At 34.5% G+C, this 27,667-nt stretch overlaps 1 protein-coding gene across 1 annotated transcript in view; it reads left to right on the top strand.

Moving 5' to 3' along the window:
* The window catches only part of LOC134841130 (mitogen-activated protein kinase kinase kinase kinase 3-like), a 73,135-nt gene extending 46,271 nt beyond the window's left edge, over window positions 1-26,864 (top strand). The window contains exons 15-20 of the mRNA XM_063856919.1: window positions 12,037-12,140; window positions 13,490-13,587; window positions 15,947-16,015; window positions 16,985-17,080; window positions 22,560-22,630; window positions 26,468-26,864. Coding sequence (XP_063712989.1) covers window positions 12,037-12,140; window positions 13,490-13,587; window positions 15,947-16,015; window positions 16,985-17,080; window positions 22,560-22,630; window positions 26,468-26,617 — 588 coding nt within the window. The 3' untranslated portion in view covers window positions 26,618-26,864. The remainder of the gene's footprint in view (window positions 1-12,036; window positions 12,141-13,489; window positions 13,588-15,946; window positions 16,016-16,984; window positions 17,081-22,559; window positions 22,631-26,467) is intronic.
* Window positions 26,865-27,667: the final 803 nt, after the last annotated feature.

Raw genomic sequence — 27,667 nt, 5'->3', positions numbered from 1 at the left:
TTTTTTTTTTTAGTTTTTTAGTTTTTCAAAAGTTTCAGTTTATGTCATATCGACTTAATCAACTTATTTTGCGTAACTTAAAGGGCAACATTCATACGTTTGGGTTTTTGTGTTTCAGTTTGGATGGATCGTAAGAACTTAAATTTAGTGAAATTTTTTAATACAACAGTTTTTTTTTCGGCTCAACAGGTTTCGACCCAAAGCTTGTCGCCTTTGTTGCCGCCAGGTAAATGATTTCTATTTTTAAAGGCTGTTTATGAACTGCTTCTGATACAAATATGATGTTTTTTAGCTGTAATTTTTCAACTTTTGTAATTTTTTTTTTTCAAAATAATTTTTCAGAATTTTTTTTACTTCTGTCTTTTTTTTCATTCACTATTTTGTGGCGCATTGTGCTTTTTTTTCTACATCGCAAGTGTTGCGAAGCTCCGCTTTGCCACTGTGTTTCTTTCCTTTGATATTTTCTCCTTTCCTTTGTTAAAAGGAGGGCAAACTCAATTATCTATCGAACAGCGAAAATCTAAAGGTAACGAAGAAAACCTGATCGACTTCTAATTTCAAAAATGGAAACTAATTATCAGATTTCTCAGCGAAATAAAGACCTTACCTATTGATCTGGTTTTCTCACCTTGAGTTATTTTTACCAAATAAAAAGCATCCATCATAAATTGTTCGTAAAATTGAAAGTGCTCTAAGGGCATATACTTTTCAAAATTCGAAGTTTTTTCAAAAAAAAGTCAGTTTATTCTGTTTTTTTTGCGTTCATAACTCTTTTGCGACTGTCATTTGGCTATGCTTGTGTTTTGCGCTGTCAGAGTTTTCTGTGATGCATGCAAACAACCATGTTTATGTTAAATTGGTATCAACTTCTGAATCAGTTTTTGTTCAGTTTCCATGGAGGTTACTTTCTTATATACCCTCCTTAAGCTTCAATTTTTTCCGGCTGTTGGTCCTATATTTCTCGATCTACGCTGACTGGTCTATTAGTTAAAAACGCGGGGTATTCGAAACGCTAAACTTAAACGTGGGGGGAAAAATAGTCCTTTTGCGTTTTATTTCAGTTCATCAACAGTTGACTGTTTGCCGTGTTTTTCTGCTGTTGGCGATAATAACTGTTGACTGTTCGTTTGCCACAATTTTTTCTCGACTACCCAGATTTTCTCTCGGATTTTTGTCAAAAAGTCAATTAATGTTAAAAGGACAAATTTAGAACTAGCTGTATAGTCATTTTAGGCCGTTACATAAATTGTAAATCAATTTACACATCTTAATTATAAGCATCTATTCAAATTCTTAGAGTCTTAAGATGAAACTGGAAATTAGTCTACTGTTGTCAATGATTTTTTGATTGGTACGTGATCAAATCTTTCGGATGGTTTCTTGTTGCACAATGGCAGATTTTCAGCTAAACTAAAGGCAAAATTATGTTCAGAGTTTCATGTTTCACTGTCGGAAACGATTGACTGTTTAAGAAGAAATGGCACTCTTCCATTTTGAGTGCAAAAAAACATCAAGACTTCTTTAAGAGTCTTCACTACGTTCATCGACTCCTAAAATATAAAGACCAATTTTGCACTTTTCCACCCCTCGTGAAATCAGAAATTGAAATTGCTGAGAAAATGTTCATACTGCAGTTGCATGTAAAAAATGTAACTCTCTGTTCAGTTTTTCAAGCTGACACTTTTTTTTTATCTCAGTTTAATTAATCAAAATTCATTTCAATTAGACATTTTTTAATGAGTTTCGGAAAGAAAGCAAAGAGCGCAGCCGAAAAATTAGAACAAAAAAATAATTAGGAAAAGTTTTTAAATTCGATCATTTATTTCAATTTCCCAAGTTTCCGAAAGTTTTGGGGAACTTTCATTGGAGGCCTTAATTGAATTGGAAATCAAACATGTTAATCGAAAAATGCGCGCGCTCAATTTTAAACATCTAATAATAAAGAAGTGCAAAACAAACTTTGAAGTTTCCTAGCTCCATTTTAGCACCCATTTTTTTGCCCTTTTTAAAGGAAGTCGGGCAAAAATTGAACACTCAAATAGCATTTTTTTCATTTGTTTTCTTAAAAAGAAGGCAAACTCCAAATCGAACAGAAAAATTGATAATGGCAAAAGTGATTAGGATGACATGTAGTTTCAAAATTGGTCTTTATATTTTAGGAGTCGATGAACGTAGTGAAGACTCTTAAAGAAGTCTTGATGTTTTTTTTGCACTCAAATTGATTTTCGCGGCCTGACTTTTGAGTTTTTTCTATCTTCATTTCATTTCCCTTCTTACAAGTAAGGTAAACTCCATTGAACATTAAACGTGTTAAGGTCCCGAAAAAACGCGATTGATTGCTAATTCCGAAAAAGGATTTTAGATTTCTAGTAGAATAAATACTTCACCTAATAATTCAGTTTTTCAACTTAGTTTAATTTTATCAAAAAGTGTCAATCATATAGTAACATGAACTTCAAGGCCAGATGTTTTTTCACTTTGAAATTCGAAAGTTTTTTGAAAACTAGCTATTTTTTTTCGGTGTTTCCTTGTGTACATTGACTCTTTTTCCAGCTGTCTGCTGGCTATTTTTTTGTATCGCCATCTTGGCTTAAAAAATATCCTGACTAGAAGCTACTTCTCAATTATAAGAAGGTTATTTCTTTTAACTGAACTGAACGATAAATGATTACTTCTCAAACTGAACTATAAGAGTGATAAATGGCCTGCTTTTAAAAAATTTTGCATAATTTATTCCAGATTATAAGGCGAAATTAATCGACTGTGATGGACTCTGTAATGTTGAAGTTCAATTGAAATTGAGGGGGAGGGGAGGGAGGTTGGGAATGAGTTTGATAAATTTACAAATCACTCATCCACTTGAGAAGGGCGGAACATAGACCTGTATTGAGAAGCGAGGTTGTTCGACGTGTTCGCACCTGTTCAGAGAAACATTGCAGTAATTTAGATTAACATCTACAAACTTTTCTTTGGCTGTAATACCTTTTCAATATTAACGAGTGGATTTATTTCTCATTAAGGCTGCAGTTTTCCTGCAGAAGTCGAAATGAGCGTAAATACTTTCATATGTTGATTCATTTTGTGATATATAACTTGAAGCCCGCTTCCAACTTTTTTTCAAGCCGAAGACTCATTGAGCTCTTCGCGAAAGTGGAGCAAACATTATCGGTTTACTTCAAATTTCAAATGATGAATTAAATCATAGACTTTCTACCGGAACATTAAGGGTAATTTATCAAAAAGGGTCATTCATAAGAATTTTGTTGCTTAGCTCAGTGTTCGTACGTTGGAGGCAATGAACAATGCCCTGTAACTAGGAAAAGTCCTTATTTTTTTTAAGAAAAAGTCAAAATTAGGTTAAGCTCGAATTTATTTTGCGCAATTTTTACCCGAAATTTTTGTTTTTCGCGACTAGCAAGCGTTATCAAACCGGAGTAAAGACTTTTTTCGGGTTAAAAACTTGTTTAACAGATTCACTTGAATCAGGTATCTTGGTTCACAATGCATTCAAATGTGTAAGCGTCTCCGGCACAATTCGTACAGAGGTAACGAATACGCCACAGGTCCTGGGTTCGAATCTGACAGGACCTGTGTTTTTTTCAAATCGGAAATATTCCGTTTCAAAAAAACTGTCGGCTTATTATTGTCTGCTTATACTTTGTTGGGTAAGTTGCCATATTGTAGATTTGTTTTTTTTTGTTGTAATTTTTTATATTATAGTTGATTGTGTTGTTCTGATTTACCTTTGCTGCTTGTAGTTTTCGTGTGTTGCCTTTTTTGTGTTTTGTTTTCTTTTTCGTTTTAAAACTTTAAATAATTTCGGCCTATTTTTTATCGGCTTAGTGACCTAATTCCGAGTCGGTTGAATGAAAACATATTTTATGATCAGCTCTATATTGCACAAAACGACAAAAATTTTAATAGTTCAAGTTGTAGTTCAAGTTTTTCATGATAACAATTTTTTCCGGCTTTTTTGTTTTCTTTTTTTATGGTCTTAATTAGTTTCGGCCTATATTATATCGGATTAGTGGGCTAATATATTTTCATTTGGCGAGCATATAAAGTTTTTTGAGTGTTTGTGTGTTTTGAGGGCGAGGAGCACTTATTAAGTTTTCAGAAGTCTGAAGTCTTGTTGATTTTTTTTCGGCCTAAAGGGTCACTGGTTGGGTATTTTCGGCTTTGTTACCGCTGGGTACATTATCATCCGATGCTTATGTCGTGTTCAATTTTTTTTTGTATTACATCTTTTTGTTTCAAAACTAGCTTTATTCTTTTTGATACATCTACTTTTTTCAACCTATTTAAGCTATCTCAAGGGTATTGCAATCGGGTACTAGACTTTTTGTCCCGTAAACAACTTTGTCCGCAGGACTCATTAGACTCCTGGTGGTACCTTGATTCATAATGAATTCAAATTTTGGGCTCTTTTTCCTTTTCCCCCACCTCACTTAAACATGAATTTTATGGTCTAACGAGTGGTTTTACAATTATGAAGACAAAATATGTTTGTCATGGCCTAATAAGTCTGCCGTCAATTTTCATAACAATTGAACAAAGTGAACAGTAACTTCAAATATAAAATTTTGCAGGTGGGGGGAAAAGAAAAAAGAGCCAAATTTTGTAGTGTCTCTTTCACACTTAGCCTGGTCGTAACGAATACGTCTGGGATGGCAAAGGTTATTGGTTTGAATCTGACCAGAAAAATGTTCCGGTTCAAAAAGTTTCGGCCTATTATTTTTCTGCTTATGTTTTGTCAGCTTAGTTGCCACATATAAGAATCATTTATTTTAGTTGTAACAAGTTTTCACTGCAGTTGTTTTTAGAATTTAAATTATCCGGCCAAATCGAAACTTGTTTTTCACGTTGGTTCTTATTGTACCAGCTCAATTGAATAAAATTTCACTTCGTTTTTTTTCTTTTTTTTCCTTTTTTATCGGCTTAATATTTTTTGGTTGAATTAATACCGATTTAGTGTCCTCTTAGTGCGTCGGTACGTCCGAAAAAGTTTTTGTGCGCGTTAATGTGCTCTAAGGGGAAAAAAGATTTAAAAGTTGAGAATTTTTTGAATTTCTTATCGGCATGAAGGGTTTCTGCTCTGGTATTTCGGCTTTGTTACCGCTTGGTAGTTATAAATTCACGTCCAATCAACCATCCGGCCTATTTGGCGTAGAGATTAAGCAACTACCTGAGACGGCAAAAATTTGCGGTTCGAATCCGATCGCGCCTTTTTTTGCAAACTGGAGTTTTTTTGCTTTCTCGGATTATCGTCCGTTTGTTTATTTTTGTCGGCTTAGTACCGAAGCTGAATGGCTCAGCTTTATTTCAGTTTGCTGTAACCCCCGTGTTTGAGACCACATAGCCTGGGAGTTTGATTCCAGTTGAGTCCTGTTGGTCTTGCAAATAGAAAATACATTATTGTCTGTCTGCTTAGTTTGTCTGCTTAGCTCCGCAAAAACGACTTTTTGAAAATTTGGATTCTGTGTAATAGCATTCCTGGAGCTCTTTGTAGAGTTTGTAATGGTGCAAGCAGTTTTGATCCGGATATTCTGGGCTTTTGTTGCTGTTTTTTATTGACAAACAATTTTTTTTTTTTTGGTTTGAATTTCATAGTCATTCACATTTGTATCGCAAGTGGTGCGAAATTCAGCTTCGCCTCTTTGTTGAATTTTTTCAATTTTTTCTTTTTTTTGTATCGCTATTGGCGCGAATCTTCGCTTCGCCTCTGTGTTAACTTTTGATTATCAAGTTCGGTTCATTTTCTTTGTTTAAAGGAAGGCAAACTCCTGTAAGCGAAATTGTAATGGTCCCGAAACACGTGATCGACTTCTAGTTTTGCAAGTGGAACTCAATTTTCGATTTTCTTAGCGAAGTAAAAATTTTTCATATTGTTCCTCAAAAAAGTGTCAATCATACATTGTTCTAGAAATTCAAAAAATTTCAAGGCCAACTATGTTTGAAGTTATTTTTTTTTCAAAAATTAAGTCCGTATGTTTTTTCAGTTCACTGGCGTTCATTGACTCTTTTGTTCTTGTATGTTAGCTATGTTTTTTTGTACATTAGCTTAGGCTTAAGTGTAAATTAACAAAGACTTCAGATTCATTTTTTATTTTTCAGAAAAGTTCATGCTCTTTTCCGCAACTGTGCGAACTAAGGAAAACCATAAAAATTTTATTGATCTTAACTCGTTTCACTCGAAAGCTTACTCGTTGAGCCATATATTTGATGCTCGCGTGAGAGGTGGGAAAGGGAGACAAAGTTTTTAAACTTCAGGCTCAAAATATTTTTCCGAGACTTGGCTTCTAACTCTGTAAATTAACTTCAATTTCAATGGCCGAATAAAAGGCTAATTAAATTCTCCAATAACAAAAATGAATGCAAACCATCAAGGAATTTCAATTTTTGTTTGAAATTTCTGTTATGATATTCAAGTAGGACGGCCAATAGCCACCAGTAGTCATTTAACCTCTCAAAAAAATTCCTCGAGGCTTTCTCCATCTATAGTTTTTTACGCTAACGAACGAAGTTCATATTTGGAAGAACACTTTTTTCAATATAAGTCGCAACTTAAGGGGTCTTTTGGTGGCATTTTTGTGAACTCAAGCGGTACAACATTATTTTTTCTGGTGTCTATTGCTGGCCTATTTTCAATCGATCCTCGCCTAGAGGCGAAAGGCATCCTAATATACAGATTGGCTTATTTAACTTTACGTTTACAGCTACCTTTTGCTGTTTTCCAGCATGTTTGCAAACTGAAGCTTCCCGAGTTCATAGTTTTCTCACTATGGCTCATGATGCGGTTTCAACAGTATCGTTCAATAAGTATGCCGTAACTTCTTTTGACAACTGTCGAATTCGAATCGTCCCTTAGAAACCGCATAGAATTATTATCATGAACATTGATGAACATTCATAAAATAAGGTGCTTGAAATATACTTCTTTAATGCAATTTTACAATCTAGAGGAAACCCCTGGGTACATAAACTTTTACTATCATTGAACAAGAAAGTTTCTTGGTAGAACTTCAAAGCTACCATGTTAAGATCCAACTGAACCATTCCAATAACTGGACCAGACTTGAACGCTGCGAACTTTTTTTTGCATTAAATGTCATCACGGAAAGACAGATTCATACAAAAGAACGAGAAATGAGGTTAAAACACAGTTTGATTAAAGAAATGTTTAACTTCTCCGAACCAGGCTTCTTGAACGTCCAGAAGATCCCCGTTCAAGAATGCTCTAAGCAAGACTGGAAGACGCTCATCTGCTTTATATCTAAATGCATCTGTCACATATCTCGCAATGGTTAAGCTATCTCAACGTTTAACAAATGGCTTAAGAATTCTTTCGATTTTTCAGCTCATGAACGCAAGGCAGGTAAGTGCAAGGCAATGCGGGGAAGCGCAAGGCATAGCTGCACAAGGAGGGGTAGGGCAGCGCAAGATAAGTCAAAGTAGCTGAGCGAGCCAGTGCAGAGCTGGATGGATGGTTTGACGGCTAGATGGATGAATGGCTAGGTAGATGGATGGCTAGATGGATGGATGGCTAGATAGATGGATGGATATATGGCTAGATAGATGGATGGTTATATGTCTAGATGGATGAATGGCTAGGTAGATGGATGGCTAGATGGATGGATGGCTAGATAGATGGATGGATATATGGCTAGATAGGTGGATGCATATATGGCTAGATGGATGAATGGCTAGGTAGATGGATGAATGGCTAGGTAGGTGGATGGATGGATGGCTAGATGGATGAATGGCTAGGTAGGTGGATGCATATATGGCTAGATGGATGAATGGCTAGGTAGATGGATGGATGGATGGCTAGATAGATGAATGGATATATGGCTAGATAGATGGATGGTTATATGGCTAGATGGATGAATGGCTAGGTAGATGGATGGCTAGATAGATGGATGGATATATGGCTAGATAGGTGGATGCATATATGGCTAGATGGATGAATGGCTAGGTAGGTGGATGGCTAGATGGATGGATGGCTAGATCTATGGATGGCTATATGGCTAGATGGTTGAATCGCTAGGTAGATGGATGGATGGCTGGCTAGATGGATGGATGGCTAGATAGATTATAGATAGATGGCTAGATAGATGATAGATGGATGGCTAGATAGATGATAGATGGATGGCTAGATAGATGATAGATGGATGGCTAGATAGATGGATGGCTTGATGGATAGATGTATAATGGATGGATGAACGGATAGATGGGTGGATTAAAGGATAGATGGATGGATGGATGTTTGGTTGGGTTGAATAAATGACTTGACGGATCGATGGCTGTTGAGATTAGGAGATGGATGAGAAATGATTAGATGGATGGTAAGCTGGTTGAATTGCTAGTTGGTTGGATGGATAGTTGCATAGAAGATCGATAGAAGACCGCCTTGCCTAGAATACCACCTGGCGAAGCTGTTCATTACCCTGCTTTGCTCCGCCCTGTATCTATTCGCGTACCCTGCCTTGTCCTGGCATGCCCTGCCTCGCTTTGCGCAGCTTTGCATTGTCTTGCGCTGCTCTGCACCTCCTTGCTCTTACCTGCCATGCCATTGGCCTTGCTTTCATGAGCTGAAAAATCGAAAGGCTTCCTAAGTCCTTTCTTAAACGTTGAGATAGCTTAATCATTTCGAGATACGTGACATGCATTTAGATAAATAGAAAACGAATGTCTTCCAAGCTTGCATAAAGAGTTTTTTGAGGGGGATTTTCTGGCCGTTCAAGAAGTGTGGTTGGGAGAAGTTAAGCTTAGCATTCAACAAATTATGTTTAAACTGCATTTTTCGTTCTTTTGTATGGAATCACCGTCTTTCCGCGTTGACATTTATTGCAGAAATAGTCCGCAGCGTTCAAATCTTATCTGGTGTAGCTTTGAAGTTCGGTTAAAAGCTTTTAAGTTATACCAGAAACTGCAGGAGAAAAATTATGTACGCGCGTTTCATCTGGATTGTAAAACTGCATTTGTGAATTGGTTTTTAAGAACTTTGTTGCTTCATCAATGTTCATGATGATCAATTCTACGCGGTTTCTGAATGCGATTCGAACTCCACAGTTTTCAAAAGGAGCTACGGCAAATTTTTGAGCTGTTGAAACCGTATCATGAGCCGTATTGAAAAAACTATGAATTCGGGAAGCTGCAATTTGCAACCAAGCTGGAACACAGGAAAAGTTAGCTCTAAAAATAAAGTTAATTAAGCTGAACTGTAAATTCGGATGTCTTTGGCCTCTGTGCGAAAATCGATTGAAAATAGGCCAGAGTTTGCCGCCAAATAAGGTTTTAATGCTTAAATTCGCAAAAATGCCACCAAAAGATCCTTTAAGTTTCGTATTTCGTTAGAGAAAGTGTTCTTCCTGATATGAATTACGCTACGTTTGCTTGCGTAAATAAGTATAGATCAAAAAAGCCTCGGAGAATTTGTGTGAGAGGTTAAATGACTACTGGTGGCCATTGGCCGTCTTACTTTAATATCAAAACGCAAATTTCAAACATAAACTGAAATTGCCGGATCCATTGCATTCATTTTTGATATCAGAGAACGTAGTTTGCCTTTTATGAGGCCATTTGAAATTGAAATTAATTTAAAGAGGAATCAGAAGTCAAGATGCGAAAACAAATGCTTTGAGCCTGAAATTCAAAAATTTGGTTCCCTTTCCCTTCATTCACAAAACGAAAGAAAATAAAAAAATCATTACGACGTACATGAGTCTTAACTACGTTCATCGTTTCTGTAAAATATCCTTATAATTATTTTTTTACTTAAAATCGCTTGTTTTAGTGTACAGGCCTGGTTATCTTGAGTGCGCTTTGAGTTGTCTGAAGTTGTTTCGGGTTAAAATGTCAAAAAAAATAAACGCATTAGTTATAGCAATAACTTCCCTCAATTTGGTTTAAAATAGTTTCTGAGCCCTTGAAAAACATTTTTTCGCCCTCAATTATCTTGATGAAGCAATTTTCAATTGCCATGATTTTTCAAAAAAAATGATTGGTGCAATAATTTTTTAATTTACGATCAAGGTACCAGCAATTCTGGTCAATTTTGTCATAAGCCACAGGTATACAATAACGCACAAATTTTTTATCGCTCTGTTCTAAATACATAAAGAAAATTGAAAGGCATATAGGAATCAAAAGTCACGCTGCAAAAACAAATGCTTTGAGCCTGAAATTCAAAAATTTGGATCCCTTTCCCTTCATTCACAAAACGAAAAAAAAAACAACGAAAATAAAAAAATCATTACGACGTACATGAGTCTTAACTACGTTCATCGTTTCTGTAAAATATCCTTATAATTATTTTTTAGTTAAAATCGCTTGTTTTAGTGTACAGGCCTGATTATTTTGAGTGCGCTTTGAGTTGTCTGAAAATGTTTCGGGTTAAAATGTCAAAAAAAATAGACGCATTAGTTATAGCAATAACTTCCCTCAATTTGGTTTAAAATAGTTTCTGAGCCCTTGAAAAACAATTTTTCGCCCTCAATTATCTTGATGAAGCAATTTTCAATTGCCATGATTTTTCAAAAAAAATGATTGGTGCAATAATTTTTTAATTTACGATCAAGGTACCAGCAATTCTGGTCAATTTTGTCATAAGCCACAGGTATACAATAACGCACAAATTTTTTTATCGCTCTGTTCTAAATACGTAAAGAAAATTGAAAGGCATATTCAGCTAAGAAGGAACTCCCTTCTTTTGTATCTCAAGTACTCTTTAAAAAATAATTAAATTTCGAAAAAAAAATAATAATTGAAAACTGTTAATCGATTTTTAATATTTCAGAAGACGTAACCTTTAGTTTGAAATGTTAAAGTCATCATCTTTTAAAGAAACATTTGACTGATTGAACCGCTTCGGCCCACGCATTGCAAAAGTAGAAAACGCACATAAATTATCCTGAATCGGCAATTTTCAAAACAATTAGCTTAACGAAATCTTTTTGATGGACAATTATTTTTTTATTAAGTCATTCAGAAAAGATAAAACAATCAAAATTTCTTCAGGTGAAACAATGACTTGCATCTAGCCGGGGAAAATGGGAACAATTAGATATGAAATGAAAGTGAAACGTTTTGAAGCGGGGATTAGTTCGCCCTCTATCTACACTACCCGTTGGGAAACCGGATACTTTGCTTGAATTAATTATCCCAAATTGTCAACTTTCAAAGCTCCGTAGCATTACAAAATTTGACGCTCATGGCATCAAGAACTGTTCGATAAAGCATCAAAGCTCGTCTGGAGCGAAAACTACACTGGCACAATAGTTCCAACAGCAGGAATCATATACCTGTTTTGTTGTGAAGATAAAGTTTTGAATCGTCCAGAAGGCAAAATTTTGAGCAATTTTTCGGGCCCATCTTCGATAATTGTTTTTTTTTCCTGGGACCCTAATGTCATGCTTTTGCCCCGGTTGCAGCTAAGATACGTTTAAAATTTTTCAAAGATTTATTGCTACTCGAGCCGATTGATTAATGGGGAAGTGCTTCCTAGTGTTAACTCATTTAAGTGATCAGTTAGTGTGTGGGCAAATTTTGTCCAGTGGCGTCTTTCATTTCGCTAAAAACATATAAAGATTTTATATCACCCAATGCAGAAGAAATGAAAGCTAAGCTACATGAATATTTTAACTGAGTTACTCTGAAGCATAAATAATTGACTGTTTACTAATTCAAAAGTTGTTCTATGCTGGGCTCTTCTTTTCTCCTTGGTTTTCCACGTTCCGAAAGTAATCGCAGTTCATTACTGGCCAATCTTTTTTCGTCGTATTTTTTTTTTCATGAAATTGTGACGCTCGTATGAAATTCCTGTATACTGATGTGCCTGTCGTTGTCAATTTAAAAGCTACTTCATAAATATTTCACGGTCATGGATTAGTTCTGCTAATTTCAGTCACAAACATGCGGGTTACACTCATGACAAAGCGGTCATTGATAGCTATCTAAAAATAATTTTTGTAGTCGACTACAGTTAATTTGAAGAAAAAAACCGTAATTGAATTAATGATTAATTGTTTTGTTTAGAGCATCCGGTTGGAAGACGCGTTCGATCGACCACTGTCAGTTATGACACTTCTTATCACAGACAAAACAGACTACCCCTACTTGTGTTACGACGTTGAAGAAAAGTAATGACTTGAATCTTCATTTTAGCGTAACATAATTTCCTATGCAGAATGTTTTTGTTTGGGTTTTTGCCAAAGTTGCTCGTAATTAAACTACCATTAAATCTGGGCTCAACATAGGTTTCTATGCAAGATGTTTTATTTGGGTTTTGGCCAAAGTTGTTCGTAATTAAACTACCATTACATCGGGGAAGTGTTAGTTTGTGAAATTACAAATTCAGATTGTTTTCACTCAATGGACAACGACAGGTGCCAATTTAAGCTTCGGCGGACAGTCATAATCAGTTATAATCTTTAACCGTCGGTGATAAGCTCAGCGCTCACATCAACTCTATACTCTTAAATTTTCAAAATAATATCTGACTAGGGGTAACTATACGGTGGTCATTTAGGGGAAGGGAGGAAAATTGTACGGTCGATCCGAGCTCTCATTGGTTTTGGCTGCCTTTTGCATCAAATAATTTGACTTTTTTCTGTTCGTTTTTAATGAGACGGTAGAGACCCCAGGCTAAGGATATGCAATTCAATTATTGATTCCGAATGAATTTTAATTTCATGCAGTTCGTTGAATTGACTGCGGTTTTTTCTTAAAATGTTTGTTCAAATAAATACTTGAGGAGGTTAATGCAATAAGGTAAAGAGTCGACTTTTCCTCTTCATCATTACCATTTTTTATGTGCCTGAAAAATAAACCAAAATTGGTGAGCATAGTATCAATTTTAGCTCGAATATTCCCAAGCCGAATAAGAAACGTCTATTGATTGATCAAGTTTGCTCTGGTTGGGTTAAAAATATCGTCAAATGTCAATCCATCAAATTTCCTGAAATTGAATTAGTTTTTAAGTGAAATGCGTTTGGAATAATTGAATCAGCTTACGATCAGCAAAGGTATTGCAATAGTCTACTCGGTTTGGAAATGTGAAGGCGATAGCGTATTTGTTAAAAAGAGTCAAAAGGAATTAACCTCCTGATTTTTGAAAAAACAGCCTCAGACAAAAATTTTGATAAAAAATCTATACCACTTAAAAGAAGTGTAGATCCGCATTTGGGCACTAGGGGTGAATTTGAGGGTGCGTACGCGGCCAAGCCATACCCTCCCCCTTTTCGGCCGATCAACCCTAAATTTTTTCAAAAGGTGCGTTTGACGCCAATATATACTAATTTCGAAGGGTAGCACACTCCAAAATATTCTGTCAAAAAAGGGTTTTTATAGTGTTCTGGGGGTGCTCAGAAAATCAGTTTGGTCGATCTAAAAGGAATTTTTGACGAAATTCTATGAATCTTTGTCCCGCAATCGAGAAAATTCGAGAGCCGCCCCTGGTCTATTGGCTAAGTTTGAAAGTGTGTTTCAGCCCCGATAATCCGAACCATTATGACGTGAAAGTGCTGAATTTGGACAACATTACGCAGACCTTAGGATCCACGCATAGGCTTGAAATCAATGCTAGAAGTATGTATTTGAAGTATAATTAATGGGAGTAACCATGGAGGAAGTTACGCATCATCCGAAAAAAAAAATTGTTCCGATCACTTGAAAAATGGTGAGGAACTTTGTATTCGGGTGTGTTTTAATTTTTTTCTTTTCTTTCCACGCAAAATCAAGTACAACAAAAAATTATTGGAATGGGTCGAGTGATACATCATATCAGTGCCCTTCAGTCGTAATTCGAACGATATTTAAAAGTATTGAAAATTTTGTCACAGTGTTGGCAAAAGCGGTTTGAAATTTTTGGTCTAATTTCAAGCTAATAAGGTGACCGTGTAGGCTTACAGTAGCTTAATCAAGCTTAATTTAAGCAGTGAAAGTTTAGTTGTACTCAAGTAAAGGAGTAAAGGTAGTTTTTGAAGTTCAAAAAATTCCCGCAAAAAATGTTTGATATTTTTTAATTTCTTCTTCGTTTTTCTAGTTATTTTTTCTAAAAACTGTTTTCCAATCGCCCTTTTTTACTATGATTCTCAAATATGCCTAAGTTCTTTTTTTCGATCGGATTTTTTTTTATCACAACATGCAGAAAAAAACGACACCAATTTAAAAATCTTTTTTAAATATCTTTTGAGGTCGGAAAATTTTCGAAAAGTTGTCCCAGTGTCGCGAGAAACCGGTCTGAAGTTTTTGAGTTTTCGTATAATTTCGAGCCATTAAAGCAAGCGAGCAGGCTTATTATAGAAGGATACGCCATGAAACTTAAGAAAAATTATTTTTTGATGTTCTTAGCGCCATTTTTGGAATAAGAAAGAAATTCAAAACGATTTCTGCTCAAAAGTATGAAAAATTGAAGGTTCTTTCTTTTTAGTTATTTTCTACAAAAACGGTTGCCCAATTTGCTTATTTACAGTGACTCTTGAATATACCTAAATTTCAGGTTTTCTTCAGATCTTTTTATCACATTCATTTGTTTTTTTGAAAGAGTATGGTTGGAACATTCTTAAACAGCAACCGGCTAAACAGCATCCTTAAACAGCATCTTTGAGCAGCAACGGGCTAGCCTTGTTTTTTTGTTCGTTTTCAGGGGGAACGTGGAAGGTTAAAATAAAAGTCGGAGGTTGATATCGAGTTTTCATTAAGTTAGGTGTTCAAATGATGCAAAGCTAACTAAAGCATGTAAAAAAAATGTTTTTTTTTCTGTCTTGCTGTGATCTCTAATCGAGATTATTTCGAGACAAGAAAATCAAATTGATCATTTCAGGACAAGTAGATTTTTAACGTCAAGACAAGTGAACTCCAGAAAAAATTGATAGTTTTTGTATTTTTTTCCTGAATCTTTTTGGAATATCTCACTAAAGTGATATACAGTGCTGATTTAAATATCCGGTCAAAGCGAACAAAATTTGATGCATCGAATGCTTTTTTCAAATTGGGTTAATATAAGACAAAAAGTAAAGAGAACAAAAGTTGCTTATAGTTTCATTAGAATTATTATGGTGCAATTTATTTTTTCGAAATTCGCAAACAAAATTTTACCTCAAAAATGAGTAATTTTGGCTTTTTTAAAATAATCAAGAAATACGTTGAAACTACCACACTAATTGATGAGAACTTTATATCAAAAGAAGCCTTTTACACAGCGCAACGAAGTTCTAGAACGGTAAAATCTCCGAACAGATTGACCTCATAGTAAAATTGACCTTTTTTGCTATCAAGGAAAAATATATTCAATTATACAGATTTTATCCTGCTGAAAATTTCTTGGGCTGCGTAAGAGGCTTCTTTTGATATAACTTTCTAATCAATTAATGTAGTTTCAGCGTAATTCTTGATTAACTAAAAAAACAAAAGGACCCATTTTTGAGGGAAATTTGTAGTTGCGAGTTTCGAAAAATGAATTAAACCATGTTAATTTTGGTGAAGTTCTAAGCAAATATTGTTCTCTTCAATTTTTGTCTAATCTTACCCCAATTTGAGAAAATTGAGTTTAAATTTTCCAATGTTGTTCGTTTTGTCCTGTTAATGTAAATTAAGCTTTATACTGTTTGTCCACGTATATTGATCTTGTTGGGTTGCATACCAGAAAGTAATTGGACGTGTGTTGTAGTATCTGATTTTGCGTGAAAAAAATATCGAGGTCGGATGGGAACAAAAACACCACGGCTTGATTTCCAAGTTTCCTCTCCTGAATTTAAACTATACCTTAGTATTCATAAAAGTATCTAAAACATGTTATTTAAAATGATAGGCAAATTAGGTTATAAATTTTAGGGACAGTGGAGTGAATTCTTATACACTAATTGAACTAAAATATAATTTAAAGAATGTTCTCGTCACTGTTTTTCATGCCATCAAATCGTTACGGTATGACTTTATTTTTTAGGACCTGCTACCAAGTGTGTGGTGAAAGTGCGACAGCTAGAAAAGGACACTTTACTTATCTGTTTTCCTGGTTAGTCGAATTCCTTTGAAGTACTTATTCATCTTCTTCAAGTTTCCAACTTCAAAGACTCACTTGATATTGGGTAGGAAAATACAATACGTCATGATTGCGTAGTTCAATTTGATGTGCCATCTGGGAATCGCTTTTCGTCATGGGTTTCAAATCTCGCACTAGACAGTGACTGATGCTAATAAGGTCGTGTAAAAAAATGCGTCAGTGCTATGTGACATGGAATTGTTTCCTGGGCGAAAATGTATTTTTTAACCCTGTGATCTTAAAAGCGGTCGCCAGAATTCGTCCGCTTTGGGATTTTGAAAGGAATTACTTCATTTTTTATTAGGTTTCATGCTCAAAACGAGTAAAAGACAGCGGAAATACGAATCAGCTATTTAGGTTGTATTTTTTTAGGTTAAAATCTTAAAATTCGCTTATGCAGTTTTGCTCGTTAAAGATTTGCTCATGCAAGTTTATAAAAGTTAAAGAGCCGTGGACAGTAAAAGAGCCAAATTTCTTACTTAAAACGTTTTTTAAAATTAAAATTTTTCGGGACCTCGTGTGTCTCGATTTCTTAACGCTTTCGCACAGTATATTAGCTGTTTCTACAGAATAAAGTTAGCATCGTCTCACTTAGTCAATAATTATGAAAGCAGAGCTTTAAAGAGACTCAGCGATAACCATAGAAAATGGTAGAAAACATACATTTTTAATTTGGCTTTCGTTTTTTTTTTGGAAGTTTCGAAATAATTATTTATTGGTCAATTTTAGTATCAAGTTATTTTCATTTAATATCAAAAAAGATAAGAATTTGAGAATCTACTATAAAGTGATTTACTTTGTTCTAAAATTGTTCCAAGCTATATTTTGTGTATAAAGAATATGCATGCTTTTGGAAGTCCTAATTTTGATACTAATCAATTGCTAAAAATGTGCAAAAGTTATAAACAAGACACAATTGATGTTATACTGAGTAAATTTTAGACTACGTGCGAATCACCAATCTGGAAGGGAAGCTGAAGTCTACGAGGAAGAGGGCCGTCAAGCTTAACTTCGAGGGCATTCGCATTAAAGACATAGGTAGGTATGCTACCACCCCGGTTGTCACATAATAATGACAGCAGCTTAAGAGTACATCAAAAAGAGGCAAAGACGTATTCAGATCTTTCAAAATGTTGCATGAGTCAATGATCGAGGTATACGTGTTAGTGTGATTTCTGGAAACACTAGTTGATATTTTATGGTTGATAATTACATCTTTTCCGATCAGAGATATTGATTAAAACGTGTTCTGTATAAAATCACTAGTTATTAATTTGGAAATTAATTTTCTTATTAACTTTTGAGCTCTTGGGCAACTTAACTTAGCAAAGACCTAATTCGCCTCTGTATATGTGTTCCCACCTTAAATGTAAATAATGTGACGCAGTACTAACCTATAATTTGGAATAATGGCAACTTAAAACCACTACAGTTCGGCGCTTTTTACACATGCGCGGCGTAGTGTGGTAGTACTAAATTACAATGTGTTTTGACATCTGACTTGTCTGGTTCATTTGTAGCTAGTATTCGCGGGTTGTTTAGCGTCAGTGGCTGAGAGGTTAGTGCGCGAGATTCTTAATCTCTAGGTCGCAATTTCTATTCGGTCGCCTGGCAGAATTTTTTAAAACTAAATCCTGGCCTATTTCTACTTTTTTAGTTTCACTCGCTAGTGTTTGCGAAGCGCAGCTTCGCATCTGTGTTACGCATGCGAGTATTATGCTCCTTATAAACAGGTGTTATCAAATTTTTTTTAAATAATTTTATCATAACAATAAGTTGTCTAACAGAATCACTGTTTCTTTTTTACTCAAGCGGAGCGTAGTGTCCTAATACGAAGTCCAACCCAAGTCGCAAATAATGGTGCACCTTTTGGTGGCACCATTATTTTCACAAAACTGGTTAAAAGGCCGATGTAATGACCGTCTACTCTCCTGTGCGCCGTTTATTTTGCTAGTCTCTTCTTACCGAATCACACGGCACTCGAAGCATGCAGTCGGTGAAATTTTTGACGCATTTTTTTATGTTTCTTTTCTCGAAAATTACCCCTTCAAAGCTGAAATCATTCAAAACTTCAAAATAAATAAAATAGTAAAATTTTTTATTGAAGTCTCACCTGTATAAGCTTCTACGCCTTGTTTCAGTAGAAATGATAATGGCCTTAGAGTGAAACCGAGGAACAAGTGTAAGGACAACGCTAGCTAGCATAAACGAATTTTCTTAGATTTGACAAGCAATCAGCAATGGAATAAAGACGTAAAATATTTGAAAATTCGACAAATTTTTGAATATATGGCCAAAGAAAATGTGAAAATTTTGAGGTTTTTCTCGTTTTTTGGAAACTTTGAGGTTGTTCCTAAGAATTAAACTGCTGAGTTTCGGAGTTCCATTAAAGAAACATGAAGTTTATGAAATTTTGCTGATTAAGCGACAATGCACCATTTTTTTAGAAAAGCAATTTGGTACCAAAATTTTTTTTCCGAATTATTGACAGTTAGGCCGATTCTACCAATTCTGACAGGCAATCTGCTATGGACCTGGTAAACATCTAATAAATAACATTTTGACCAATTTAGTGGACTTCTCTCAATTTATCCAAAATGCCAGTTTTGAGGTTAAGAAATCAATCAAAACGAGATGTTTTACTGATTTCCGTCGCTAAAACTTTTCTCAGTACTTTTTGACATTTTGAGAACTACGCATAACGTTTCGCATCAGTTCATTTAAATTATCAAATAGGTACTGGAAGAAAAAAGACTGGGCTCCTAGTCTGTTTTTTTTGTGCCATAAAATCATATCTTGTTTATTTTGGTAATTAATTTACCTATTGATCATATTTTCTCAAATTGGGTTAATTTTATCGAAAAAATGCCAACCATACATTGTTCTAGTAATTTTAAGATCCTTGAGGACATCTGTTTTTTCTTTAAAATTCAAAGTTTTTTTCTGTATAATTGCGGTCATTGGCTCTTTCCCAGCTGTCTGTTGGCTACGTTTTTCTTTTTCTCTTTTGTTTCTTCAGCTTTATTGTTTTTTGGTTTGCCTCATTTTGGCTTAGGGCCTCACATTGACGTCTTAACAATTTGTTGAAAAAATGTCACTCACCTTCTTAAATGGAGCTCATACCGACTTCTAGTAGCCATTCATTTGCTCATCTTTTTTCTAATTGTTGACCCTAGAACTTAATACTCATATGATTTGCCAGCACTTAGGCTCATCCTACTGTCCCGTCATCAGGGCAATTGTTGAGGGATTGTATTGCTGAATAAAGCTATATTGCGCTTAGTTTATTCTTCAGGATTCTGCGAGGAGTCATTTTTTCAAAAGGCTCTCGAGTTTTTTTTAAATAATTTTGGTGATTGCAAGAAAATAAATAAGGTTTTGTCCTTATATGTTGTCATAATGTTTCACGATTTATGGGATAGTTTATGTTTCTTGTGAATGGGCGAACACTTAAAACTTAATTATTTGAATTGACTATTTGGAGGCTAGGCTGTTAGTTACCTTCCACTTTCTGGGTTCTTAGTCATTGGTATACGCATCTTAGTTAGATCAGTTTGGGGCTTTAAAAATTGCGGTCGAAAGGCTTTTAAAAAAAGCTTTTTTACCTTTAAAACTTCTTTCTGCTAACGAGAAAGATTATTTTCCAAAAGTTTTCCTTCTGCTAACGAGACAGATTATTTTCGAAAAATTTCGGGGCTACCACAAATCATAATTTTTTCGTGATCTTGGTTGTTTTGCTATCGGAAAAAAAATGAAATTTTGAAAGCTTCTCGGCGTTTCAAAACTACGGGCTGCTGGCCAGTTTATACTAATGTATTTAAGGGCTTGCAGTGTCTCTGTTTCGCTTAATTCTTTTAAGTCTTTCGAGACCTTTCTTGTATCGGATTGTCCGGCTGAAATATAATAAAATTGCTGACCACGCGTTTCAAACAGGTCATTTTTTCTGTTCCCACTGATGCTCGTTTCTAATGTTTGATATCTTGCGCAGAATCAGGTATCTGTAAATTTGTTTTTGAGAGTAATGAACGTAGTGAAGACTCTTATATAGGTCTTGCTGTTTTTATTTGTTCCCTAATAACTACAGATGTGCATTCATACATGTTAATGCATTTATGAATGCACTGATGTTTATATGCACTTTTTGAGTTCAATTGAAGCTCATCTGCCGAAAGTGACGTAAATAGCACTCTCCAAATACAAACGTGGAAATGGCGCAAATAAACGTGAACGATTTCTAGTTTCGAAAGTGGAATTTAATTTTTAGATATCGAGCGGAATTTAAAAAACTTTAACAATTGATCCAATTTTCTCTAGTTGGATTCATGTTTTCAAAAATTGCCTACAATAATTTGTTCTAGAAATTAAAAGAGCTTTAAGGGTATCTATTTTTTTCTTTGAAATTCGAAAGTTGAGATTTTTTCAACGAAGTCAGTGTTTTTTTTATGTTTAATTGCGTTCATTGCTCTTTTGCAATCTTCGATTGGCTATGTTCTTTGGCTTTAATCAACACTCGTGACCAAACGTAGTTAAAAATGAGTTTTTTTATGATACTCTGAAATGATTAGATGACTCAATCATAATTTTTATCTCAAAATGGACAATACATGTGATGTAGTAGTGGTTTGTAATGACGCTGAAATGAACATATTTTGGATATAATTTCATGCCGCTTGCTATAGATTAAGATATGTAGTCTCAATATTGTGTTTTGCCTTGAAAGTTTGTTTTCATGGTAATGTTTTCATACTATTCAATTCAAAAAAACCAATTGCCAAGATTTTAATGAACTCTTTTGTTAACTATGGAGCCTCTAGTTTAGGTTTTTCCGGCTCAAGTTGCCTTTGAATACTCAGAGAAGACTAATTAGGTGGATTAGATGCCTGTACTATCCTGAACTTTGACTGGTTTCTATTTTGAGGACTAAATTTGGTAGTCAGTGCAAAAGGAGTTCAATAGTCATGGAAAGGAACTGCCTAGCTGAATAACATGTCACATTATAGTTAGTTAAATTGTAAATTGTAGGAAATGGTGGAGATCTTTCACAAGTGAATTTAATAGTCCTGATCTATAAATTTATAGTGCGTTCGTGTTTTCAAATCAACCGTTAGCACTCTCCCCTCCCCCCGCCATATCGTACCCCCCATCTATCGTACCCCCCACATATCGTAGAATGTCCTACCCAAGCATGTATTAATTCTGAAATATAATTACGCATAAAATATGAATTTCAAACAAGCGCTCAGAATATACGACTCGAGAAAAATTTTTACGGAACAGCTATTTTATACTGTTTATAACCTAAAATATTAATAATAATAATAATAACAAAAGATTTAGGAAAATAATCCAAGGGTTCGCATAAAACCCAGTCATTGCGTTGTTCAAAGTTTAGTAATCATAATTTTGTATCGATTACCTTTTTTAATGAATAATAAGATCAATTTGTTTTGCCCTCAAAGTTAATTTCTAAAAAACCGGTATTTATCCCCCTAAATCAATTGGGGGGACGGTTGACCCGTTTTTTCGATGGCTCTTTGAAATCAAATATAAATGTTTATTTTTTTAGAACTAGTTTTGTGCTATCTTTGAGCCATTGATTGAAACAAAAAGACAAACTCTGCTAAGCTTTGAGGTTTTTTGCAACGTGCCCTCTTTTTTATCTTCAATTGCTAGTTGCTTTCGAGCTTCAAAATCTTTAAGATTATCAAAAATAGTTAAAGAGTTTGTAACTATTGCGATAATATCAGTTTGATATGAAAATAGTTTGTTTCAAAGGTTACGATCGAACGTGAACTGTTTGCAACTGGGTCTGCTCTGACGTATATTCTAAGGTCGATTGAAGTGTCTTATCATTTTAATGTCATGATTAGCGTATTTCAATTGAATTAAGATGCCCAGACAAAAAGTGTTCTTTGCCATTTTTCTTTGCCTTCAGCAGTTTAATGAAATAATACTTATACGGTCAGTAATCTGTAAAGGCGTTTCGTATTCAAAGCCTGAATCCTATCAGGAATACAGTCTGGCGTCTTGGCTCATAAAAGGTTGGGGACGGGTTTGTCTGTGTTATTCTTTGAACATGAAAAATTACGGTTCCTGCTAGTAAAAAACGTCACAACTTATCATTTTTTTGGCTAAATCAATTTGTTTTGAAAGGTGAAGATCAGACACGAACTGTTTTGAACTGCTCTGAACGTTACAACTTCTATTTATGCTGTAGATTGTTTCAATGCGATTATTTCCCACTGATTTAAGATGGAAAATGATATGCCTTTTTATGAAAAATGATATGTAGTAATTTTGTATGTGTCATGGCATGAGTTCGTATGTGATATAATTTATGTGTTTTACATTTTTAGTTTGCCCTAGAAGTTTGGACGAGTTTGTTAGAGTATGGGTGAAAACAAGTTTTTATTGTAATGAATTAACTGAAAATGGTGCTATGTTGTACGCTAGCGCAAGTATCCATTCTCATTAATTTGAGTCATCGACAATTTTCAGTAATTTTTGTTATTTTCAGTTGTGCTCGACAGCTCTGTCCTCGCATTTCACGATCACGGAATGATTGGCAAAAGCTTCGAGACGTCACAGGTAACGTGTAATTTTACTACTCGTGCGATTGCTTCTTTACACTTGCGAAGCAATGTGTTATAGTACGAACTTTATTTTTTTCCAACCTAAGTCGCAAATATTGTTGCCATTTAAAGCAACAATATTTGCTACATCGAATTGGCAACAAAATGATTGGAAATTTGTTGCACTTTTACTGCTAATTGATAACATGTGCTTTGACATTCGAATAGTGATAAGTTTCCACAGTTGATGCATTTTTAATTCAGCAAGTGAACCGAAAAAAGTTATTTGTTTCAAACAACAACAATAATAAAATATCGGTTTCAGAAATTTTTTGACTCAAAATATCTCACAGTTTTTTGAAATGCTTAATTTATGCATAATGTGGCTTTATGATTTGCGATTTTTTACATGCAAATTTGTATCTTTTTGGATTTGGTGCTACTTTTGCTGCATCGAATTGGCAATTTATTAGCATATGTAGATGCGTTATTGGTGGCTAATTTTTAGGGATTTTAAGGATCCGTGGCTGAATGGTTAGTGCGTGAGACTCAAATTTGCGAGGTCGCAGATTTTTGCTAATTGGAGTTTTTGCAAAGTGGAGGTTTATTTCTACTTTTTCTTATGTCACTTGATAGAGCTGCGTTTTGGTCGTGTTCTCGCAAGTCTTTGCAAAGCACAGCTTCGCCTCTGTGTTTAAATTATACGATTAGCACGATTTGTCAAATCGGAACAGTCAAACAGTACTGCAACAAAGGCAACGATGAATTAATTGTCTTGACATGTTTTGAAGTGAGAACAAATTTAAGACTTATTCTGCTTAAGTTTTCAGACGTAACATGTGTGACTGAATGGCTCAAAGTTTAGCGTCCTGATAGAGTCTGTAATTTATTGCGGAAGTTTTTGCTGCTTTTTAAACAGATAGTTTTTGAATTATAGTGTGTCTGTCTGTTTGTTGTCGGTCTATATACGAGAGCGCGCGTTTATGAAATAAAACTTGTATCAATTACACAATTTGTTAAGAGTGATTACCGCTGTAAATACTCTCATGTAGGTTATGGTTATTTTGTTTTGTTTCAGGAAAAAGTCCTCAAATTTGTTCAGGCTTAAATTTTTTTTGCGGACTTTTGATTTCTTTTTCAGTCCATTTCATTGCTTTTGTTAAAAGGAAGGCAAGTTCAACAATTGAACAGCAAGTGTGTAAAGGTCATGAAAAACGGGATTGACATGTAGTTTCAAAATGCTATTTAATTTAATTTATAGATTTCCCAGCGGCATGAAATAATTACTTATTGATCGATTTTCTTACTAGTATTATTTATCAAAAAAGTGTCAAGCATAAATTGCTCTTGAAATTCAAAGAAATTTGAGGCCATATATTTTTTCTTTGAAATTCGAAATTTGAAGTTGATGTTTTTTATTTATTAACGTTTTTCTTATGTGCCAATGAACCTAGGGATTGTTGGTTTTTATAGGTCATGTTGGTTTTTTATTCAAGAAGGAGGTGTGTTTTTTTTTGTTGTGTAAGAGAGCGAAGTGGTTTTTTTACTTATATAGGTTATGATGCTTTTTTAGGAAAAAGTAATGAAATTTGTTCACGCTCAAATTTGATTTTTAGCGGTTTGACTTTATTTCTTTCACGAACAGTAAAAATAAAAAGGTTTGATATTAGAATGAAATCTAGTTTCAAAAACGGTCTTTCGTTTTCTGACTTTCCGGCTGAGTAAAAAATTATTATGATCTATTTTTTTTATTATGATCTATTTATGAACATAGAAATTGTCCAGTTGGGAAGTTCTGAACGTTTTTGTTAACTTTTTAACTTTTCTCAAAAATTAGTCAGCGAAATCTGTGATAAAAAGCTTAGCTGAAACAAAAAAAGTTTTGTCAATTACTCTGCAAAAATGGTGTCGATTTTATTTTGATGAAAAAAGTTATCGCTCTAGAAAATAAACAGTTTTTGAAAAATTTGCCCGTTTTTTGGAAACTTATTGAGTTATCTCTTAAGCTATAGTACAAAAGCTAAGATTAATGGTTCAATCGAAAGCCCATGCGGTATGAACTTTCTCTTCCCAGAGGCTGCGCTCCAATTGTTGTAGAAAAGCATTGTTGGGAAACAATGTCTCGAAAACTTTGGAATTTACCTTTCGCATCAGTACATTTTTAAAATGTTATCAAACTGGTACCTCCATCTTTAACTCCCCTCAGTGTTTAATTTTTGTCAAATGGTAATGATGTAAATTCTAGGGCGCGTGACGTTGAATCTCGATGTCGATGGTTCGATTCCGTATCAGAATTTTAATTTAAATAATAATACCATCTTATATAATAGAAGTAGTTGCGAAAATTGTAACTTAACTATTTTCAATGTATTTTTTTTCTTAGCGCTTATCATTTTAAAATTCAATGTACATAGTGAAGACATTTATATAGCTCATGGTGTTTTTTAATTTAATTATTTGCGATTTGATTTTTTGCTATTTGACATCATTTCTTGTTGAAAGGTTGGCAAATTGCGCGCACTGTCCATGGCGGAAATGGCGCGGAAAACTGCGAGCGACTTCTAGTTTCAAAAACGGATTTAAGGGCATTTTTTCTTTAAAAATTGTACGTCAAGTTTTCAGAATTTATATGTCACGGTCTTTTTGCGGTTTCCTTGCGTTCATTGGCACTTTTACAATGTCTGTTGGCTATGTTTTGATTTAAGAGTTTATCATTTCACTGTCGATATCTTAGGAAACGATCAAGTTGAGCTCTCGAATAACAAACGCAGAAAGGCTTCTCCTTTTTTAGCGCTACTTATTAATTCCGGGTGATACAGTGCTGATTTAAATTATCCGGACAAAACGAACAAAACTTGAAATTTCAAACGCGTTTTTCTCAAATTGGGTTAAGATTAGACAAAAAGTGAACAGAACAAAAGTTGCTTAGAATTTCATCAGAATTAATATGGTGCAGTTTTTGCTTCGAAATTCTCAACCAAAATTTTACCCCAAAATTGGATAATTTTGGCTTTTTTCAATTAATCAAGAATTACGCTGAAACTACTTTGTTAATTGATAAGAATATTATATCATTAGAAGCCTCTTACGCAGCCCAACAAACTTTATGAAGCGTTAATTCTCCAAAAAATTGCGCAAATTTGTAAAATTTGTTTTTAAGCAAAGATTCTGGGTTTTATATAGTAAAAATCACATTTATTGATTATCAAGTGAAAATTTTTTCTCTTATACTGGTTTTTGGAGATATATCTTTTCTTAAAGTTTGTTGGGCTGCGTAAGAGGCTTCTAATGATATAATATTCTTATCAATTAACAAAGTAGTTTCAGCGTAATTCTTGATTAATTGAAAAAAGCCAAAATTATCCATTGTTGGGGTAAAATTTTGGTTGAGAATTTCGAAGCAAAAACTGCACCATATTAATTCTGATGAAATTCTAAGCAACTTTTGTTCTGTTCACTTTTTGTCTAATTTTAACCCAATTTGAGAAAAACGCGTTTGAAAATTCAAGTTTTGTTCGTTTTGTCCGGATAATTTAAATCAGCACTGTATATGGAGATAGATAAAAACTTTTATGCGCAATTACTAAGTTTCAAGAGAAAATAAGTTGATCTGATTAAATGTCATACTGGACATAATGTTTTTTTAATCCTTGAGTACATGAACAGAATGTTTACCAATCAGCCCTTGAATGCGTTTGTTTTGGTGAAAGAGTGTTTATCGAGTATATCTTAATCGCATTACTTGCTTTAAGTTTTCGATGATTGACTTGATCTTTCGCAAGTTTGCGGTGTTCGTAGCCATCGGGTTGGGGTTAGAGTAATTTGAGTGCTTATATACTGGTTTTTTTTTCAGACTACCCAGAATATTTGCGACTACAGTCAGACATATAGACTGCTCGACAGCTCCGGTCTGATAGTTGTCGAAAGTCTAACAGGAAATATTGGAGACCACGACCGAAAAAGACACATACACGTTGTGGCGGGGCATAAAAACTCCCTCTGACAAATAGAGGCAAAACTGAATTGTATTTTTTGACTCTGGCAGAAATCAAAGCTCATTCATTTTCGACTCATTTATCAACTTCAGTCACCTCCACGTCTTAATGCAACGCAAATTTTTTGAGCAAATTTATTTTCTATTCCAGAATTGAGTAAGTTTCTACCGCTAGTTTTCAAAGCAGACAGTTTATGCTATTATTATTCTGATGGAGCTTTTGGATGCTTTGAATTTAATTTAATTTTGAACTAAATCTTTTTGACAAAATGTTCAAATGACACCAGAGGAAGACGTTAATTCGGACTTTGCGAAGACGTGTGTCTTAAAAGAGGTTGTTGGGAGCTGAATGAAAATTGAACTCAACTAAACTGCACTTTAAGGCCAATTAAAACGTTTTTAGGTTGAATAATTGACGAAATAATCAATTTTTTTTCCCATTTTCACCCCTCTCGTTTTAAAAGGACGGAATAGCGGATCTCAATTCAATTTGGAACGCATTAATTTGCCACTTACGCGTGTTATAAGAACTCATTTTTTGCAGGTTAATTATCCCAAATTAGCAATTTTCAAACCATCGCGGGTAATATATTTTTTAAATTTGATCTTAGGACAACAGTATCTTTCAGATGTACGAAATCCGTCAAAAACGCTTAGTTAAGAACCCGGAAATTGGCTGAAAAAAAAACACTCTAAGCAAAAGTACTCCGCACTTTCTTCGATAGTCGGAACAATAACAATAATAGGCTTATTGCGCTGGCCTTAACACGAAAAAGCTTGGAATAAACTGCTTATGCAATGCGCTGTTACAATTTTGTCAATCATCCTCCTCTATTGGATTTTGTTAATTATCCCCCCCCCCCTTATTCATGTATTATTTGTGACAACCAGGCAACCATTTCTGTATAAATCATGCATTTCATAAATTTCAACATTTAATTGGGTTTGGGTGTCTGTTGTATAATTAAGTGATTGAAAGATACCTGAGTTCAGAAATTAAACTAAAATTATTCTCTAAACATTGCTTAAAATTTTTCAGAATGTGGCAATTAATAATGA

Source organism: Symsagittifera roscoffensis, chromosome 3 (genome assembly GCF_963678635.1).
Source record: "Symsagittifera roscoffensis chromosome 3, txSymRosc1.1, whole genome shotgun sequence".
Classification (NCBI taxonomy): domain Eukaryota; kingdom Metazoa; phylum Xenacoelomorpha; order Acoela; family Convolutidae; genus Symsagittifera; species Symsagittifera roscoffensis.
The sequence above is the reverse complement of the archived record's forward strand: the minus strand, read 5'-3'. Positions and strand labels throughout refer to the sequence as shown.